The sequence below is a fragment of the Ranitomeya variabilis genome, chromosome 3, assembly GCF_051348905.1.
Source record: "Ranitomeya variabilis isolate aRanVar5 chromosome 3, aRanVar5.hap1, whole genome shotgun sequence".
Classification (NCBI taxonomy): Eukaryota; Metazoa; Chordata; class Amphibia; order Anura; family Dendrobatidae; genus Ranitomeya; species Ranitomeya variabilis.
The window spans coordinates 309,751,079-309,771,142 of record NC_135234.1 but is presented as its reverse complement, the minus strand read 5'-3'; the positions used below and the strand labels follow the sequence as shown (position 1 = coordinate 309,771,142).

Genomic DNA, 20,064 nt, shown 5'->3' with positions numbered 1-20,064 from the left:
ATTGACACTTGTAGCTAATGGTCAGTTTAAAAGTTTTTAGTACTAACCTTCAGAGTCTACACAAACTGTATGATGCTGCCCTCCTGAAAACCCCACCCAGGACTTTGTGGAATTTTTGAAAGATGTCAAGTTCTGAGGTGCATAGCATGAGTTAGTCGTCTTTGTCCCTGAGGTAAGTAAAAGACATAACATGGAGTGAAAAAAAAAAAAAAAAGCCAAAAGAGTTTTAGTTTTTTTTTCTTCATGTTTTACACTAAAACCCCTTAATGACCGCCAATACGTCTTTTAACTGACCTGAGATATAAGAGAATAGCTGCTGGATTGTCACCTGTATGGGAATGCTGTCGGCTGTCCACTATAGCTGACAACTTCCTGTATCAGCCACGATCAGTGTTGGCACCGTCCATATCTGTCTAACCCCTTAAATGCTGCTGTTAATAGTGACTACATCATTATAAATGGTGATGGGGAAATCAGGGACCACCTTGATATATTCTTATAATTCATATATATATTTCTTAGTCCAGCAGAATATGCCCGGACATGCCTAGATTTGCTAAGTCATTGACTATTGATTGGAATTGCTGACATGGGTGAGGTTAATCAGATGAACTTTAGGACTGTACGTGTCTGTCCGCAGGTTACCTCTTATGTAAGAATTACCTGATGAATTAATAATGAATTAATGATGGTCTCATATGTAATAAACAGCTGATTCACGCACAAACATAATGTATACGCCTACTCAAAAGTGTATATAACTGACTGTCCGGAACCAGTAAATTTATGGCATCTGAACAGATTACGTCTGTCTGTCCATCATTGCTTAAGCATCCTCACATCTGGCAGCCATCCAATATCCCTGAGGGTCTGACTTGAAGACCACCCCAACATCTTGGGGTCCCTGGGTGGACGGCCAAAACGGAAGACCACCAATATCTGAAGCCCGGCAAGCCGCAGACCTGAGACCAAGGACACAGACAATCCCGGGAAGGTAAGAACCATTAGTTTCTTACAAACTCTGTCTTCATCTGTCTCATAATCTGCAGCCGAGCTCTAGGTACGTTATAGTCAGGTCTTTCTACAAAGCCGCCCATATTGTTTGGCATCTGAACAGATTACGTCTGTCTCTGTCCATCATTGCTTAAGCATCCTCACATCTGGCAGCCATCCAATATCCCTGAGGGTCTGAATTGAAGACCACCCTAACAATGGATAACAGTGTGGGGGCTTCCTCTTTATCCCAACTGGTGCCCTCAGATCATGATTGTGTGGTCCTGATGTTTGCCATGCCAGTTCACGACCAAATATCGGCCTTAAGGTACCTTCACACTAAACGATATCGCTAGCGATCCGTGACGTTGCAGCATCCTGGATAGCGATATCGTTGAGTCTGACAGGCAGCAGCGATCTGGATCCTGCTGTGATATCGCTGGTCGTTAAAGTTCAGAACTTTATTTGGTCGTCAGATCGCCGTGTATCGTCGTGTTTGACAGCAAAAGCAACGATGCCAGCGATGTTTTACAATGGTAACCAGGGTAAATATCGGGTTACTAAGCGCAGGGCCGCGCTTAGTAACCCGATGTTTACCCTGGTTACCATCGTAAAAGTAAAAAAAACAAACAGTACATACTCACCTTCTGATGTCTGTCACACGTCCCTCGCTGTCCGCTTCCTGCACTGACTGAGCGCCGGCCGTAAAGTAAAAGTACAGCACAGCGGTGACGTCACCGCTGTCCTCTGTACTGCCGGCGCTCACACAGTGCAGGGAAGCGGACGTGAGTATGTACTGTTTGTTTTTTTACATTTTACACTGGTAACCAGGGTAGACATCGGGTTACTAAGCTCGGCCCTGCGCTTAGTAACCCGATGTTTACCCTGGTTACCCGGGGACCTCGGCATCGTTGGTCGCTGGAGAGCGGTCTGTGTGACAGCTCTCCAGCGACGCTGCAGCGATCGGCATCGTTGTCTGTATCGCTGCAGCGTCGCTTAGTGTGAAGGTACCTTTAGAGTCTGACGGCTGTAGTAATCTGTTCAGAAGTTAGCGGCATTTAGGTGGTAAAAATACACATTTTCATTTCTGTCAAGCCACTTTGCATTAATTCCTGAAAATCACCCGAAGGGTTAAACTACCGGACCTCAGTTTTTAATATGTTAGGGGGTGCTGTTTTATAAATGGTATCACTTTTGGGGGTTTCCCAATATATGGGACCAATAAAGTCACTTCAAACACGGATAAGTCCCTGAAAAATACATTTTGTAAGATTCCTTGAAAAAAAATGAAAAATTTCTGCTAGCATTTTAGGAGGTTGAAAAATGTAACAAAATAAAAGAACATTTTACAAATGGTGCTGATGTAAAGCAGACATGAGGGAAATGCTATTTAACCCCTTCATGACCTTGGGATTATCCGTTTTTCCGTGTTCGTTTTTTGCTTCCCTTCTTCCCAGAGCCATAACTTATTTTTCCGTCAATATGGCCATGTGAGGGCTTATTTTTTGCAAAACAAGTTGTACTTTTGAACGACATCATTGGTTTTAGCATGTCGTGTACTAGAAAACGGGAAAAAAATTCCAAGTGCGGTGAAATTGCAAAAAAAATGTGATATCCCACACTTGTTTTTTGATTGGCTATTTTACTAAGTTCACTAAATGCTAAAACTGACCTGCCATTATGATTTTCCACGTCAGTACGAGTTCACAGACAACAAACATGTCTAGGTTCTCTTTTATCTAAGTGGTGAAAGAAGATTCCAAACTTTGTTTAAAAAAAAAAAAAAAAATAGCGCCATTTCCCGATACCCGTAGCGTCTCCATTTTTCATGATCTGGGGTCGGGTGAGGGCTTATTTTTTGCGTGCTGGGCTGGCGTTTTTAATGATAGCATTTTTGTCGCCCGTTATTGCATTTTAATGCAATGTCGCGGCGACCAAAAAAAACATAATTCTGGCGTTTCAATTTCTCTCGCTATGCCGTTTAGCGATCAGGTTAATTTTTTTTTTCTTTAATTGATAGATTGGGCGATTCTGAACACGGCAATACCAAATATGTTAAAAGTTACAAAAGTTTATTAGAAGATAAGAAATAAAAACCAAAACAAAAATTAGCAGGGATGTGACAAAGGTAAACCAAAAGTAGATGGCACCCCAGGCAGAGACAGGTTTATTCAGGTATGTATTAAAGGTGCAACATGCATGCTCAAGGTAAATTCACCAATATTTGTGCAAAAAAGCATAGACCTTAAATATAATATAAAGGGGCTGTATACCACCCTTGAAAATTGAGCAAAAGACCAATAAAGTGACTGAATGCTAAAGGTAGTTTACCTGAAAGGACTCTGGAGCTCTGAGGTGCCACCGTCCCCAACGCGCGTTTCGGCGCTTAAGCCTTCTTCCGGAAGAAGGCTTAAGCGCCGAAACGCGTGTTGGGGATGGTGGACATGTCCCGGCATTGATGCGTGCTCACCGCCTGAGCCCACTTCAAAGCAGGGGATCTGAAAGGGGTTAAAACTGGCAGGAGATTTGAGAATTGATCTTGAGTCTGATATAGACAGGTTAATACTAAAAGTAAAGAAAAAGAATTAAGCAGTCTCATCAACCCCTTAGTAACCAAGCCAATTTTTACATTTCTGACCACTGTCACTTTATGAAGCTGTAGCTCTGAAACCCTGCAATGGTTCCCACTGGAGTCAGAGACTGTTTTCTCGTTACATATTGCACTTCATGCTATAGTGGTAAAATTTCTTTGATATGACTTGCATTTATTTGTGAAAAAAAATCGTACTTACCGATAACGGTATTTCTCTGATCCCATGACGGCACCACAGAGAGAGAGGGATCTGCCCTCAGGGACAGGAAACCTACAGGTGAAAGGCGGTACCTCTCTAACACATCAGTTGGTTTACAGAGCCTTAACAGAACTTCAGCTGTAATTTAAACAGTTAAACTAACAAAAATATTTAAAATTTTAACTTTAAGCTTATAAGAGGCACCGCGTGACTAAATATTAATAGATAAATCTAGTGTTCACACCCACATGTGAAGGGAGGGATCGTACGGGTGCAGTCATGGGATCAGAGAAATACGGTTATCGGTAAGTAACTACGATTTTCTCTTTCCCTCATGACGGCACCACGGAGAGAAATTCATAGAATGTCCATTAGGGGGTGACCACTGCCTCCAGAACCCTTCTGCCAAAGGTGAGGTCTGAAGTAGAGGTTAGGTCTAGCCGGTAATTAAACAACGTAGAGGGAGACGACCAAGTGGCTGCTCTACATAACTGTTCAATAGAAGCTCCAGCTCTCTCTACCCATGAGGTCGCCACCGATCTGGTCGAATGAGCTCTAATCCCCTCTGTAATGGCTTCATTACACGAGGAATACGAAAGGAGGATGGCGTCTCTTATCCATCTCACTAGAGTGGCTTTTGAGGCTTTATGTCCCTTCTTTGGACCCTGAAAGCGCACAAACAGAGCCTATGGGTATGTTTCCACATTCAGGAAACGCTGCGTGTTTGACGTTGCGTAGAGCCGCAGCGTCAAACACACAGCGTCCAGATGTTACAGCATAGTGGAGGGGATTTCATTAAATCCCGTCTCCACTATGCATTAAAAGACGCATGCGGTATACCCGAGGAAACGGACATGCTGCGCGTCTTCAGAACGCAGCATGTCCTTACATTGCTGAAACAACGCAAGAACAACGCAGGTGACCTGCCAGTGACCTCAGATGCAGATTTGGTCAGGATTTTACCTACGTAAAATCCTGACCAAATCCTGAACGTGGACACATACCCTTATCCTTCCTACACTCCCTTGTGGCTGACAGGTATTGGGTTCAACACCTTTTAACATCTAGTGTGTGTAGGCGTTCTTCCTCTCTATTCCTGGGCTTGGGACAGAAAGAAGGTAAAGAGATTTCCTGTGATCTATGGAAACGTGATGCCACTTTAGGAAGGTAGGATGGGTCGGTCCTAAGGACCACTCTGTCATCTAGTATCTGGGTTAAAGGCAGGCATGCTGATAAAGCCTGCATATCACTAATTCTGCGAGCTGATGTTAGTGCTACGAGCAGAGAGGTTTTGAGGGACACGATTTTTAGAGAAGCTTGTGACAACGGCTCGAAGGGTGCCCTGGTCAATGCAGAGAGTCCCAAGTCCCAGGGAGGTGTAGTACAGTGGAAAATGGGTCTAGATCTACCTGAGGCTTTAATAAACCTCATTACCCAGTGATTCCCCGCTAAGTCGTAGTTGTAAAGGGCTCCAAAGGCTGCAATTTGAACTTTAAGTGTGCTTGTTGCTAACCCCTTTTCCAACCCCTTCTGAAGGAACTCTTGCACTTCTTTGATTGGGATCTCTCCGGATAGACTGGCACCTGAAACTGACAAATCACCTCCAACCTTCCCGTATGCCCTAGTAGTGACAGGTTTCCTACTTGAAAGGAGAGTAGAAACTAGGTTTGCAGAGAATCCCTTATTAATCCCTTCTTAATTAGTAGCTCCCTTTCAAATTCCAGGCCGTCACATGTAAGTTTTTTTTACTTGTGGATGATTCACCGGCCCCTGAGACAGAAGGTTCAGGATGTCTGGAAAAACCCAAGGGTCTGTTATGGACAATATCCATAGCCACGGAAACCATGCTCTTTTCGGCCAAAAGGGTGCTATCATAATTACTCTTGCCCTGTCCTCCCGAATCTTCCTCAACACTAAGGGAATTAATGCTATTGGGGGAAAAACATAGGCCAGATGAAAATCCCAGGGAATTGAAAAGGTGTCTAGGGTTACTGGGCTCCCCCATGGGTCGAGAATAAGTCAATTTCCGGGAGACCCCAAAGCTGTACTATGTGGTTGAAGACCCCCTGGTTCAATTCCCATTCCCCTTGCCTCAACTGTGTTCAGCTTAAAAAGTCTGCGGCTCGATTTTCCGTGCCAGATATGAACGGCCGATAAAGAGGCTAGGTTGGACTCTGCTGATAGCAGGATGGATCTCGTTACTCCCATCAATGCCGAGGCCTGGTGCCCCCTTGGTGATTCAAATATGGTACCACCACTTTGTTGTCTGAGAGCACTCTTACGTGATGGTATTGGAGAGAGTCTAGAAAGTGGTTGATAGCACACTACCGCCAGGAGTTTTCATATTTGAGGAGTTTTTTCTCTTCCGACCAAGGACCGAGACATCCAATTGTCTAAATGAGCCCCCCAGCCCCAGGGACTTGAGTCTGTGGTCAGAGTTCTAGATATTGGCCATACCCAAGGGACGCCCCTCGCTAGGTTGCCCGGATCCACCCACCAAGCTAGGGAACGTATTGTTTGAGGAGATTTTTAAACGCTTTTCTAAATTCCCTTTTAAGCGAGGCTATGCTTCTAGTATCTCCCATTGTAGGTCTCTGGTATGACTTTGGGCCCATTGGACCGCTGATATACAGGCCATCATTGATCCTAATATGGACATCGCTTTGCGCAAGGTGATGACTGGGGATCCCCTCAGTTGAACTACTAACTCATGTTCGAAATTTTCCCTTCGGGGAGATGGCATTCTTGTCAGTCTCGTTATTCTTAAGTACTGCTATACTTGGGATGGGGTAGTTCTGGACTTTGCTAGGTTCAACATCCAACCTAGACTTGTCAGGGTTGTCATCACTTTGTCCCAACTGTTGACTGCAGTGGAGAGAGGACTTGCCAATTACCAGGAGGTCGTCCAGATATGGCACTATTATAGTATATCTTGCTCTCTTATGTGAGCCATGACCTCCGTCATCAGTTTCGTAAAAACCCTCGGGGCTATGGCAAGACCAAAGGGGAGGGCTTTGAATTGGTAATGTTTTAATTCCCTCTGCATCATTACCACCACCCTGAGGAATCTCTGGTGGTCTAAAAATAGATTGGTACATGGTAATATGCATCCTTTAAAATCGATGAAAGTCATGAAACAAAACGGATAGAGAGTGCTCACACAAGTTTTTATTGTTTCCATTTCGAAACTTTCCGTCACCAAGAATTTGTTTAGTTTTTTCAAGTTTATAATTGTCCTTTAAGTTCTATCCAGTTTTATCCGGAGAAAGAGGGGAGTAAAACCCCGTGCCCTTCTCCTCTTGTAGGACTTCCTATACAATGTTTTTCAACAAAAGAGTCTGTACTTCTTTCTGAAGGGCTAGTTGTTCGGCCTCTATTTTCCTTTGAGGGGTTATGACAAAGTGATGGGACGGGACAGTGTGGAATTTTAGCTTCAACCCTGTATTTATTATATTTAATACCCATACACTCCCCGAAATTTTTTCCCAGGCTGGAAGAAAGTGGGTTAACCTCCCTTCCACCTGGGGCACACCCTCATTGGGGTTGTTTTTTATTTTCGGGTTTATTGAACATAAAGCCTTTTCCCTTATATCTGGTCTTCCCAACACTCTTTTTGGTTTTTAGAGGGCTTCCTGCGCATAAATCTCCTGCCCCGAAAGGGCAGTCTATAGGACTGGTTGGGAAACCCTGGGAAGGAATTTTTTTTATCCCCTGCCTTTCAAGAATGTCATCCAAGGTAGGCCCAAATAAGAATTCCCCTTCAGAGGGAATGGAGCATAGCTTCGACTTTGTTTGCAAGTCTCCCGGCCAACTCTTGAGCCATAAAGCTCTTCTTGCTGCATTAGAAAAAGAAGCAGATCTTGCCACTAGCCTAACAGTCTATAGAGGCCATCCGCTAAAAACACAGCTGCTCCTTTCATTATTGAGATCGAGTCAAAAAGTGATTCTCTTAGAGACTTATGTTTTAACTGTGACTCTAGGTGGTCTAGCCATACCATTAATGCTCTGGCAGTGCATGTAGCGGCTATAGCTGGTTTTAATCCTCCTCCGGCCGCCACCCAAGAGCCTTTTAAGAATACCTCTGCCTTTTTGTCCATAGGGTTCCCGTGTCTTCAAAAAGGCAAGGCAAATTTTTTTTAGATGCTTTTGCAATGGCGACATCTAGTTTTGGCGCTTTTCCCCAGAAAGAACAGACAGGATCATCGAAGGGGTATTTTCTCTATGGGGTTAAGAGGACTATCTGGCCTTTTTCATTCCATTTTTTAGTAGAGATTGTATTTTCTCATTTAATGGGAACGCCCTCCGTTTATTTTTTGTTCTAGGCCACCAAACATCAAATCTTGCACTTTTTTTGGCCCGAGGCTCTACCAGACCCATTGTTGCCCTAACCACTTTTACTAAGGCATCAGTTTCTTCAATAGGGAAGCAACTGCGACCCCCCTCCGAGGATGAGGGTGAAGAGAGTGAACTGAACTAAACTGGAATGGTCGCTATCTCGCTCACTGGAACTTAAACCCGGGGACCTATGCCTGGATTTACGTTTTCTTTTTGAGCTTTTAAGCCCTTTGAGCGCATCTTCCACCTGAGTTTTGATTAGCTCTTTCAAGTCGGATGCAAATCTTGGGGACTCTTCACATATGGTGTTCCCTATGCACGTAGTACAGAGCTTTTTCACCCACGTAGTGGGCAGCTCCACGGAACAGATTGCACTTACTCTGTGCCTAACTTTTGCGGTACACTGCTTTCCCCAAGAAGACACAATAAACCCCATTTAGGTGGTGGACTTTCACGGAGATCACTTACCCTCCTGCTGTAAGGGAAATACCGGTTCTGGCGTAGGAGTTGTCTCCATTACTTGAACCGCTGCTGGCATTTCAGATCCACCGGAGCCTCTGCTGCGCTGGGATCCTGAACTGCGATGCTGGAAGGAGACATCTCTCTGCTGCTGTCGCTGCTGAAGTCGATGGCGCTGGTGGTGCTTCTTAGGAGAGGACTGCAGGGCCTCCTCAGCTGGTTGCTCTTGCTCACTCATGGTGAAAATTGAGCACCGGCTCCCAAAAATGCCCCCCCCCCCCCCTTAAATCCTTCATGCATGCGGCACGCTACAGCATCCATTACCCATAATGCAGCGCGCCACCCCGGACACACCTACTCGCACCTGCGCACTCTGGATTACCCAGAGATGCTTTGCGGTGCAGGCGCCTCACTTTCCCGGCGTCCAGTCCTCAGGTGGGAGCGTCGGAAGCGACGGGCAGCTGTTGATGCCCCGTAAGTCGCAGCGCTTCCATGTGGGTAGCCGTCACCATCTCCTCCTGGCCCTAGGTGGTCTGGCGGCTTAGCGCCAGGAGACCGCCGTCCCCATTACCGGCCATAGAGATTTCTTTTTTTTTTTTTAAAGGGAGAGGCAGACTGGACCATGCTTCACTGCTTCTTCCCCTGCCTACACACGGAGCCCGCCGACCCCAGAATCGTGGCCTTCGGAGGGGAGAAAAGACCACCAGGTCCGAGGCAGGGCCCCCAGCTGCCTATATCGGCCCGATGGACCCCAGGCATCCCACGACGACTTTCCAGGTATGCTGCAGGTTCCCAGTCAGGGACAGGAAACCGAACTGATGTGGAAGAGAGGTACCGCCTTTTTCACCTGTAGGTTTCCTGTCTTGGAGGGCGGATCCATCTCTCTCCGTGGTGCAGTCATGGGTAACAGAAAAAAAACCCTGAAAACTGCAAAATTTTTGCCTATTTACCAACGTTTACTTTTTTGTGCCATTAAAATCAGAGTCAAATCAAAAAATAGTTAAAAAATACTTTCCAAAATTGTGCAGATGTAAAATTGACATGTGGGAAATGTTAACACATTATAAGGGTTAAAAGTTGACCAGCGGTTTCTTATTGTTCCAACAAAATTGACAAAACCATTTGGTAAATTTTCTATATGATAGAATGGTGTCAATTTTGGATATTTTCTAAGAACTGCACCCCCCTCAGGGTACGTGCACATGTATTTTTGAGCTCTGCGGATTTTTCCGCAGCGGATTTCATACATCCGCAGGTAAGAGGCACTGCGTTTTACCTGCAGATTTACCGTGGATTTTGTGCAGATTCCACCTGCGGTTTTACACCTGCAGATTCCTATTATGGAGCAGGTGTAAACCGCTGCGGAACCCGCACAAAATTGATATGCTGCGGAATGTAAACCGCAGCGTTTTCGCGCTGTTTTTTCCGCAGCATGGGCACTGCGGATTGCGTTTTCCAGATGACGTGGAGGGCCGGGGGATGGAGCAGAAGGGTTCGGGGGTGGCGCAGGTACCCCATTTCTCTCCTTTGGTATGCTAGATCATATCAGAGGAGAGAGAAAATTGAAAATGGGACTTTTTAGATCACCGTTATTAACCGATGGTTAAAAACGATGGAGACCCCAGAGATTTTCCAGTGCTGGGAAGGGGGGGCACTATGCACTTATTTCTAAGCGCCGTTAAAAGCGGCTCTGAGAGGATATAGAACTGATGCTGAGTGTCCAAGTTGTAAAATGGATGATGCGGATTATTACATATGATGTGGGAATGTCGGGAACTGGGAGAATACTGGAAATGAGCTCTGTCTATCAAAGAAAGTCTACAAAATTGTTATCCAACCAGATCCCAAAAAATGCCTATTGGGTAGTGTTGAGCATTCCGATACCGCAAGTATTGGGTATCGGCCGATATTTGCGGTATCGGAATTCCGATACAGAGTTCCGATATTTACCGCATATCGGATACCGGAATCGGAAGTTCCCAGAATTCAAACTGCACGAATTCAGCCAATGAGCAATGATTACAAGTGTGGGCACATCCTGTTCAGCATGGTGGGCATGTAACTACTGGCAAGGCTGTGATTGGCTGCTGAAATGATGTCATGATGCAGTATAAAAAACACTGCCACCATTTCGGGCTCACTCTGCTGTGAATTCAGTTAGGCATAGTACGCTGTGTTCTGACTGAGGGCCAGTTGAGATAGCGATTTGCTTAATTGTGCTTTCCTAGGCTAATTTAGCAACCGCTGTGTGTTCACCTTGCTTTTGCCTTGCAGCACTGTTTTCACAGCTGTCTGCAAGGTGTGTGTGTGTGTGTGTGTGTGTGTGTGTGTGTGTGTGTGTGTGTGTGTGTGTGTGTGTGTGAGTGAAGCTCACTCTGTAGTCTGTGTGCAGCCACAGCCGGTTGTATTCAGCTCAGAGTGCTTCACTGTATCATACTGTTCTATCCATTGATCTTTTTTGCTATTAGTGCAGCCTGCTGCACATTTTTTTCAAATATTTCCTATTAGTGGCTTTCCACCCGTATCCAGCTAAATTGTGGAAAAACACTACATAGGATAACCTAGAGGAGGTTTTTTGGGCCTTGTAGCGCCGTTTACGGCTGTCTGCACGGTGTCCGTGTGAGTGCAGCTCGCCCTGTAGTCTGTGTGCAGCCACAGCCGGTTGTATTCAGCTCAGGGTGCGTCACTGCCTCATACCGTAAAATCCATTGTCTTTTTTGCTAATAGTGCAGCCTGCTGCACATTTTTTCAAATAGTTCCTATTAGTGGCTTTCCACCCGTATCCAGCTAAATTGTGGAAAAACACTACATAGGATAACCTAGAGGAGGTTTTTTGGGCCTTGCAGCGCCGTTTACGGCTGTCTGCACGGTCTCCGTGTGAGTGCAGCTCGCCCTGTAGTCAGTTCTGCAAATAAATAAATAAATAAATAAATAAATAATAAAGTTCACCAAACACACCACTTTACAGTTGTGTAGGCCACATTAGCTCATATTAAAGTCTAGTCCACACTTTAGAAAATTAGTGTTTCTTATACCTGTTTGGAGTTGTTCAGGAATAAGCACACTAAGCCCTTAGTACTTTTCTGCTTATCTTTATCAGTCAACCAAGATGAAGAGGGCAGGGAGTAAGGCACGTGGGCGCGGAGCAGGGAGAGGACGTGGGGATTCTGTGCCTGCTGCGGGAATCGGTGACTCATCATCACCCAGTTTCAGCAGGGAACAGTCCTTCATGCGCAGCTTTGTCGGAAAGCGCCGTACACCGCTGCTGCGTGAAGACCAAATTGAAGCCGTTGTCGGATGGATGGCAGCTAACGCATCGACTTCAATTAGTGCCACATCCTCTCAAGCACAGAGCACTGGAGAGCACCCATCTGTCTCTTCACCACCTGCCAAATTGCCCAGGCAGTCAGGGAGCCCAGGACAGGAGCCGTCTCTACTTCTGTTCTCTGAATCTCTTGGCTTGGAAACAGGGGGCCAGCCAAGCAGCATTGGAGAAATGGAAGAGGCAGTGTGCAGTGATGCGCAACAGCTTTGTCTCTCTGACTCTGAAGAGGCGGGTGGGCCAGTGCATCCAGTCACCACACCGCAGTACGCATCTGATGATGACACTCAGGTGCCACTTTCTGGTGCGTGCTGTGCTGCTGAGACTACCCAGGAGGAGCAGTTAGTGGCAGAGGGTAGTGTAGATGATGAGGTCCTTGACCCATCGTGGCGTGAGGTACAGGAAGGTGGTGGGAGCAGCTCTGAGGAAGAGATTCCCCGAACGGGCCAAAGAGGGAGAGGGAGGGGGAAGACTGTGGTTCCTGTAGCCTCCACTTCGGCACCCGTTAGGAGCATGCCTCTTCCAAAAGCCAAAAAGGGCGCTCCCAAGACTTGCAGTGCCTGGTCCTTTTTTGACACAGTTGCAGATGACATTTGCTTTGTCAAATGCAAGGTGTGTCATAAAATCAAAAGAGGGAGAAATGTCAGCAACCTCAATACCTCAAATATGTGGAAACATGTGCGGACCAGGCACGCGGTGGAGTTACAAAAACACACTGAAGACCTAGGCCAACCAACAGCGGCAGCTACCACCTCTTCAGCTCGTGTTGCCTCTTCCTCCAGCTCACACAGCTGGTTCGGCTTCCTCCCAGAATCGCCATGGAAGAACCTCTGGCACTGTTGTCCAGAGACCCACTGTAATTCCACCCACAGCACCACGTTCCCAGTCATCCTCACACTCCCACCCCAGTCTACAGCCATCGGTAGTACAGGCATGGGAGAAAAGGCGTCCATTCTCGGCAAACCACCCCTGAGCACAGGCTCTGAATGCTGGCATTGCAAAATTACTGTCCCTTGAAATGCTGTCATTCAGGCTGGTGGAGACTGACAGCTTCCGTGACTTGATGGCATTGGCAGTCCCACAGTACAATGTGCCCAGCCGCTTTTATTTCAGCAGGCAAGCCGTCCCTGCCCTGTACAAGCATGTGGAGGGACACATAAAACACGCGCTACTCAACGCCGTCAGTAGCAAGGTCCACCTCACCATCGATGCGTGGACCAGTCACCATGGACAAGGGCGATACCTTTCCTTCACTGCCCATTGGGTTAATGTTGTTGAGCCGGGTACAGATCGTGCGAGTGGCGCAGGACGTGTCCTGCCCACTCCAAGGATTGCAGGAATCCAGTCTGTACGCATTGACTCCTCCTCATACACCAGTTCCTCAGAATCATCGCTGCAGGAGCCGTCACAGTCCACCTCCACATGGACCCGTGATGAACATTTACCTGTTACGACCGACATGAGCACAGCCGTGGCCAAACGTCAACAGGCCGTCTTGAAATTAATTTCTTTGGGGAATCGAAGCCACACAGCGCAGGAGCTCTGGAATGCCATCAAGCAGGAGAGCGATGTGTGGTTTGTGCCAGCGAATCTCCAGCCAGGCATGGTAGTGTGTGACAATGGCCAAAATCTGGTGGCAGCTCTGGGCCTCGGCAACCTCACTCACATCCCATGTCTGGCACATGTGCTCAACTTGGTCATGCAGAGTTTGAGGGACTATCCGGATCTTGATGCACTGCTGCATAAGGTCCGCCTAGAGTGTGCTCACTTGGGGCGTTCCAGCACGGCAAGATCGCGCATTGCAGCTCTGCAGCGCCGATTCCGCCTTCCGGAACATCGCATCATATGTGACCTACCTACCAGGTGGAATTCCACATTACATATGTTGGAGCGGTTGTGTGAGCAGCAGCAAGCAGTAATGGAGTACCAGCTGCATCAGGCGCAAAGAAGTCGCACTCCGCGCCGTTCAGACTTCACAACCACAGAATGGGCCACTATGAAGGACGTCTGCCAGGTTTTGCGTCCCTTCGATTATTCCACGCGGATGGCGAGTGCATATGATGCACTAGTCCGCATGACTGTCCCCCTTATCTGCCTGCTTCAACAAACACTGCAAGCGCTAAGGGATGATGTTGTGGAAGAGGTGGAGGATGAGGAGTCACCATTTCCATCAGCTTCTGGACAGTCAGCGCCACGTGGTTCCTCACAAACGCGTAGGCAGGGGAAACTTTGTGAGGAGGATGAGGAGGAGTCAATGGAGGAAGACATCCGTCCAGAGGAGGGAGTTACACAGTTTTCCAGAAGTCAGTGTGTACAGCGAGGGTGGGGTGATGAAGAGCGGGCAGATATCACGCCTCAAGCAGGGGACAGCGTTTCTTGGCCAGTTGGCAGTCTGCAGCACATGGTTGATTTCATGCTGCAGTGCCTGAGAAACGACCGCCGCATCGCCCACATTCTCAACATGGCTGATTATTGGGTGTACACCCTTCTCGATCCTCGCTACCGGGACAACGTACAAAGCCTCATCACCCCGTTGAACCGGGAGCGTAAAATGCGGGAGTACCAAGACACACTGGTGAATTCCATCATCTTCTCCAGTCCAACAGAGCAGTGCTGCTAGTGCTTTACAAAGCAGCTCAGTGCGTCGAGGCAGTGGAGGAGGCTCTGCACAAAGAGGGAGCAGAAGCAGTGCCTCTGCCCAAGGCAAGACCAGTAACTGTGGCACAGTTTTGTGAGCCCGCCACAAATGTCTACACCATCACAGGCGGCTCCAGTCAGCAGGAGGCAACGGTTCCGTCAGATAGTGACAGACTACATGTCTTGCCCTCTTACTGTACTCCCACACGGCTCTTCCCCTTTCAAGTTTTGGGTCTCAAAGCTGGATACATGGCCAGAGCTAAGCCAGTATGCATTTGAGGTGCTGGCTTGCCCTGCGGCTAGTGTATTATCGGAACGCGTCTTTAGTGCCGCAGGTGGTGTACTAACAGACCGTCGCATGCGACTATCCTCCGATAACGTTGACCGGCTTACTTTTCTGAAAATGAACCAGGCCTGGATCTCGCAGGAATTTGCCACTCCTCTTCCTGATTAAATAATTGGGTGACTGTCTACAGTATCCAGGTCTCCTGTTGTGTTCATCTTTCTACCACCTGAACTGTAATTCCTGGGCTCCAACACCGCCAGTTGAGGCTCAGAAGTGCAGGCCGCACAGTCAAAACATACGACCCAGTGTTTTTGGGTGTCAGTAACGTCAGCCGATCCCCAACTGTGTAGCCGGCAATTTGTCCTGCGACCGCCACAACAACTGAAATGTAAGGGAACCTGTCCTAACCCCCCCCCCCCCCCCCCCGGACGTTTGTTACTGAAAGAGCCACAGGAAAAGGTAGCTCTTTTAGTTTAGCTCCTTGCACACGCAGAACTTAACACTTATAAAATGTGTCCACTGATACCGTAAAACCGTCCCGGAGGTGGGACTTTCCTTCGTAATGTGACGCAGCACAGCCGTCATTCCTACCCCCTTGGTGCAGTGCGCTGCCTCCTCAGCGTTGTTTGATTCTGTCCTGGAGCCTGCGCTGTTATTTTATCCCTTGGCCAGGCACACTTAGCGCTGCCAGTCTTCTGACATCATTTGGTGTCAGGCTGGCTGCGCCTGTGCGGCCGCGCTGCCCGAGATCCCGCCTCGCAGTGTCGTCTAATGTAATCCCACTGCGGGCCTGGGATCCATGGGCATACGCAGTGCATATCCTCGCCTCTCACTCCCGTCCCTCCTGCTTCTTCAGACTGTGCGGCGTCACGGCCGTGGCATGCTATTAGAGATCAGCTGACAGCGCACAGTCTGAAAAAGGCGGAGGGAGATGAGTGAGAGCCTGAGGTGAAGATATGCACTGCGCATGCCCATGGATCCCAGGCCCGCAATGTGATTAAATCAGAAGACACTGCGAGGCGGGATCTCGGGCAGCGCGGCCGCACAGGCGCAGCCAGCCTGACACCAAATGATGTCAGAAGACGGGCAGCGCTAAGTGCGCCTGGCCAAGGGATAACAAAACAGCGCAGGCTCCGGGACAGAATCAAACAACGCTGAGAAGGCCGCGCACGGCACCAAGGGGGTAGAAATGACAGCTGTGCTGCATCACATTACGAAGGAAAGTCCCACCTCCGGGACGGTCTCACGGTATCAGGAGACACATTTTATAAGTGTTTAGTTCTGTGTTTGCAAGGAGCATAATTAAAAGACACACCTTTTCCTTTTGCATCCTTAGTGCTGCACAAGATGGCTTTCAGCTACAAATGCCTTGGGGGGGGGGATTAAAGGTTCCCTTTCGACTTGCTCCAATCAGGCTTTGGCCTACACTGTGCTCCTCCGCTCCTCCTGCTGTCCCTGGGCTCTAACACCGCCAGTTGGTGCCTCGAAGTGCTGTCCGCACAGTCACAGTCGCTCCCCTGTTATTGGGGTTCAGTAACTTCAGCTGCTCCCCTGCTGTGTATCCGGAAACGTGTCATGCGACCGCCACGCTGGCACAACTATAATTTAAGGGAACCTGCCCCCCCCCCCTGGCGTTTGTTACTGAAAGAGCCACTTGTGCAGCATTACTGCTGCACAAGGAAAAGGTGCCTCTCTTCGTTGTGCTCCTTGCACACGCTGAATCTAACATGAAATGTGTCTCCTCACACCATTAAACCGTCCCAGAGGTGGGACTTTCCTTTGTAATGTGACGCAGCACAGCTGTCATTCCTACCCCCTTGGCGCCGTGCATGGCCTCCTCAGCGTTGTTTAATTCTGTCCCGGAGCCTGCGCTGTTATGTTATCCCTTGGCCAGGCACACTTAGCGCTGCCCGTCTTCTGACATCATTTGGTGTCAGGCTGGCTGCGCCTGTGCGGCCGCGCTGCCCGAGATCCCGCCTCGCAGTGTCTTCTGATTTTATCACACTGCGGGCCTGGGATCCATGGGCATGCGCAGTGCATATCTTCACCTCAGGCTCTCACTCATCTCCCTCCGCCTTCTTCAGACTGTGCGCCGTCAGCTGATCCCTAATAGCATGCCACGGCCGTGACACCGCACAGTCTGAAGAAGCTGGAGGGAGGGGAGTGAGAGGCAAGGATATGCACTGCGCATGCCCATGGATCCCAGGCCCGCAGTGGGATTACATTAGACGACACTGCGAGGCGGGATCTCGGGCAGCGCGGCCGCACAGGAGCAGCCAGCCCGACACCAAATGATGTCAGAAGACGGGCAGCGCTAAGTGCGCCTGGCAAAGGGATAACAACAGCGCAGGCTCCGGGACAGAATCAAACAACGCTAAGGAGGCCGCGCACTGCGCCAAGGGGGTAGGAATGACGGCTGTGCTGCGTCACATTACAAAGTAAAGTCCCACCTCCGGGACGGTTTTACGGTGTGAGGGGACACATTACATAAGTGTCTAGTTCAGCGTTTGCAAGGAGCATAATTAAAAGGGGTAACTTTTCCTTTTGCGGCATTAGTGCTGTACAAGATGGCGCTTTCAGCAACAAACACCTGGGAGGGGGGGGTTAAAGGTTCTCTTTCAACTTGCTCCAGTGCAGGCTTCGGCCTACACTCTGCTCCTCTTGCTGACCCTGGGCTCTAACACCGCCAGTTGGTGCCCGGAAGTGCTGGCTGCACAGAGAAAAACACCCGCCAATGTGTCAGTGGGGTTCAGTAACGCCAGCTGTTCCCCTGCTGTGTAGCCGGCATCGTGTCCTGCAAACGCCACGCAGACACAACAACTGAAATTGAAGGAAACCTGTCCCCCCCCAGGCGTTTCTATGTATAACAGCCACCTTGTACAGCAGTCATGCTGCATTTGTGCAAGGTGGCTCATTAAGTTATTCTCCTTGCACACGTCGAACTCAACACGTATAAAATGTGTCCCCTGATACCATTAAACCGTCCCTGAGGTGTGACTTTCCTTTGTAATGACACGCAGCAACCCCCTTGGTAGCGCTGCCCGTCTTCTGACATCATTGGTTGGCAGGCTGGCTGCGCCTGTGCGGCCGCCCTGCCCGACACAACGCCCCTCGGTGTCTTATTTATTTTGACTGCGAGGGTGTGATTGATGGGCATGAGCAGTGCATATGTAGCAGTTCGCCTGTCACTCATCTCCTTCCTTCTTCAGACTGTGCGGCTTCATGGCCGTGGCATGCGATAAGGGATCAGCTGACGCCGCACAGTCTGAAGCAGGTGTAAGGACATGAGTGAGAGGCGAACATATTTACTGCGCAAGGCCATGAATCCCAGCCCCCCAGTGTGAAACACTGTAAAGACACTGCGGGGCTGGGATTCATGGGCATCGCGAACCGCACCGGCCGACATGAAATGATGTCAGAAGACGGGCAGCGCTAACAGCGCATGGCCATGGGATAACAGCGCAGACTCCTGTACAGCAAAACACCATGCTCAGGAGGCTGCGCCCAGCACCAAGGTGGTATTTTTGATAGCTGTGCTGCGTCTCATTAAGAAGGAAAGTCCCGCCTACAAGACAGTTTGACGGTATAAGGGGCTAAATTTTATACGTGTTTCATTCAGCGTGTGCAAGGAACAAAATTAAAAGAGCAACCTTTTACTTGTGCAGCATTACTGCTGCACAAGGTGGCTCTTCTAGTTTTTAACACCTGAGGGGGGGTTAAAGGGAAGCGGCGCTCTTCTGGCCGCGGCTTCAGGAAAATGGCCGCCGCGATCTCCATCTGCGCACCCGCGGCATCCCGCGGCCATTTTCCTGAAGCCGCGGCCAGCAGAGCGCCGCTTCTGCGCACGCGCGGCCAAAGGAAGATGGCCGCGCCCACCGATCACCAATGAAATAACGAACAGCGCGCTGTTTTAAATCCCCTGGCAGAGGATTCGGGACCTTGGGCATGCGCACACTACTACGCCACCAACGGAAAACTACGCAAAATCTGAGGGAAGACAACACTCCCTTTTGACCAGACCAGCCTGATTGACAGGCGAAACCGGAGACTTTGCAAAGGTATTTCGGCAACTTAGGTGGGTAATAAACGCATAACAAACACACTAATGTAACGCCCACCTCTGCCCCTATTTAACGCTATTTTTATCCCATCTTCCAAAAACGTGGTGACAGGTTCCCTTTAAAGGTTACCTTTAAAACTGGTTCAATTAGGCTTCGGCCTACACTGGGCTCCTCCTGCTGTCCCTGGGCTCTAAAACCGCCAGTTGGTGCCCGGAAGTGCTGGCTGCACAGAGAAAACACTCGCCACTGTCAGTGGGGTTCAGCAACGCCAGCTGTTCCCCTGCTGTGTAGCCGGCAACGTGTCCTGCAAACGCCACGCAGACACAACAGACCTAAAACTGCCTCCAGTGCAGGCTTCGGCCTACACTCTGCTCCCCCTACTAACCCTTGGCTCCAACACCGCTAGTTGGGGCTCTAGGAAGACAAGCTTGAATAGGTCCCCATCCTGGTTCCAGTACCGTCAGCTGGTTCCGGGTAGAGCCTTTGGCTTAGGTGCCTCCTTCTGGGTATCCGAGTTCCACCAACGTCAGGTGGTCCTTGGTAGTGCTTTCAGGCACGGGTACCTCCTGCTTAGTAACCGGGTTCCAGTAACGTCAGCTGGTCCTCGGTTGTTCCATTGGCTCTTGGACCTTCTGGTAGCCATCCGAGTTCCAGTTCCATCAGCTGGTTCTCAGCATTTTCTCAGCCTTCTTGTACCTTCTGCTACATTTCTAAGTTCAAGACCTTAAAGACGACGACCCGGAAGACCACCCCTAAGATGACGACGACACCAGAGACGACAACCACTGATGACGACGACCCTGGAGACGATGACCCTGAAGACCACCCCGACGACGACCCCGGAGATGACGACCCTGGAGACGACGACCTGGAAGACCGAGAAGCAGAAGAACAAGAGGCTGCAGAACAAAGAGCAGAAGAACATTAAGCATAAGACTAAATATCAGAGCAAAAGATATTATCTACATTATAAGCAGAAGACGACTAAGCAGTGTATGGGGGTGAGTCCGTTCCTCCTCGAGGTGCCCCTGGATAAAGCCTGCTGCTGCAGGCCAAACTGAACACGGACAAATCTTGTTGTGACTTTTGTGACAGGCAGAACGGAAGGTGTAATCTTCAAACTTTTATAGATAACACCTACAGGAATGCCTGTCACAAATAAGAATATGATGAAGAAGT

General features: G+C 48.9%; 1 protein-coding gene across 5 annotated transcripts in view; it reads right to left on the bottom strand.

The window, feature by feature from the left end:
- Positions 1-20,064, bottom strand: part of RCC1 (regulator of chromosome condensation 1) — an 89,603-nt gene that overhangs the window by 4,499 nt on the left and 65,040 nt on the right. For all 5 annotated transcript variants that reach the window (XM_077295626.1, XM_077295622.1, XM_077295625.1 and 2 more), the window contains one exon: positions 48-167. In XM_077295626.1, coding sequence (XP_077151741.1) covers positions 48-167 — 120 coding nt within the window. The remainder of the gene's footprint in view (positions 1-47; positions 168-20,064) is intronic.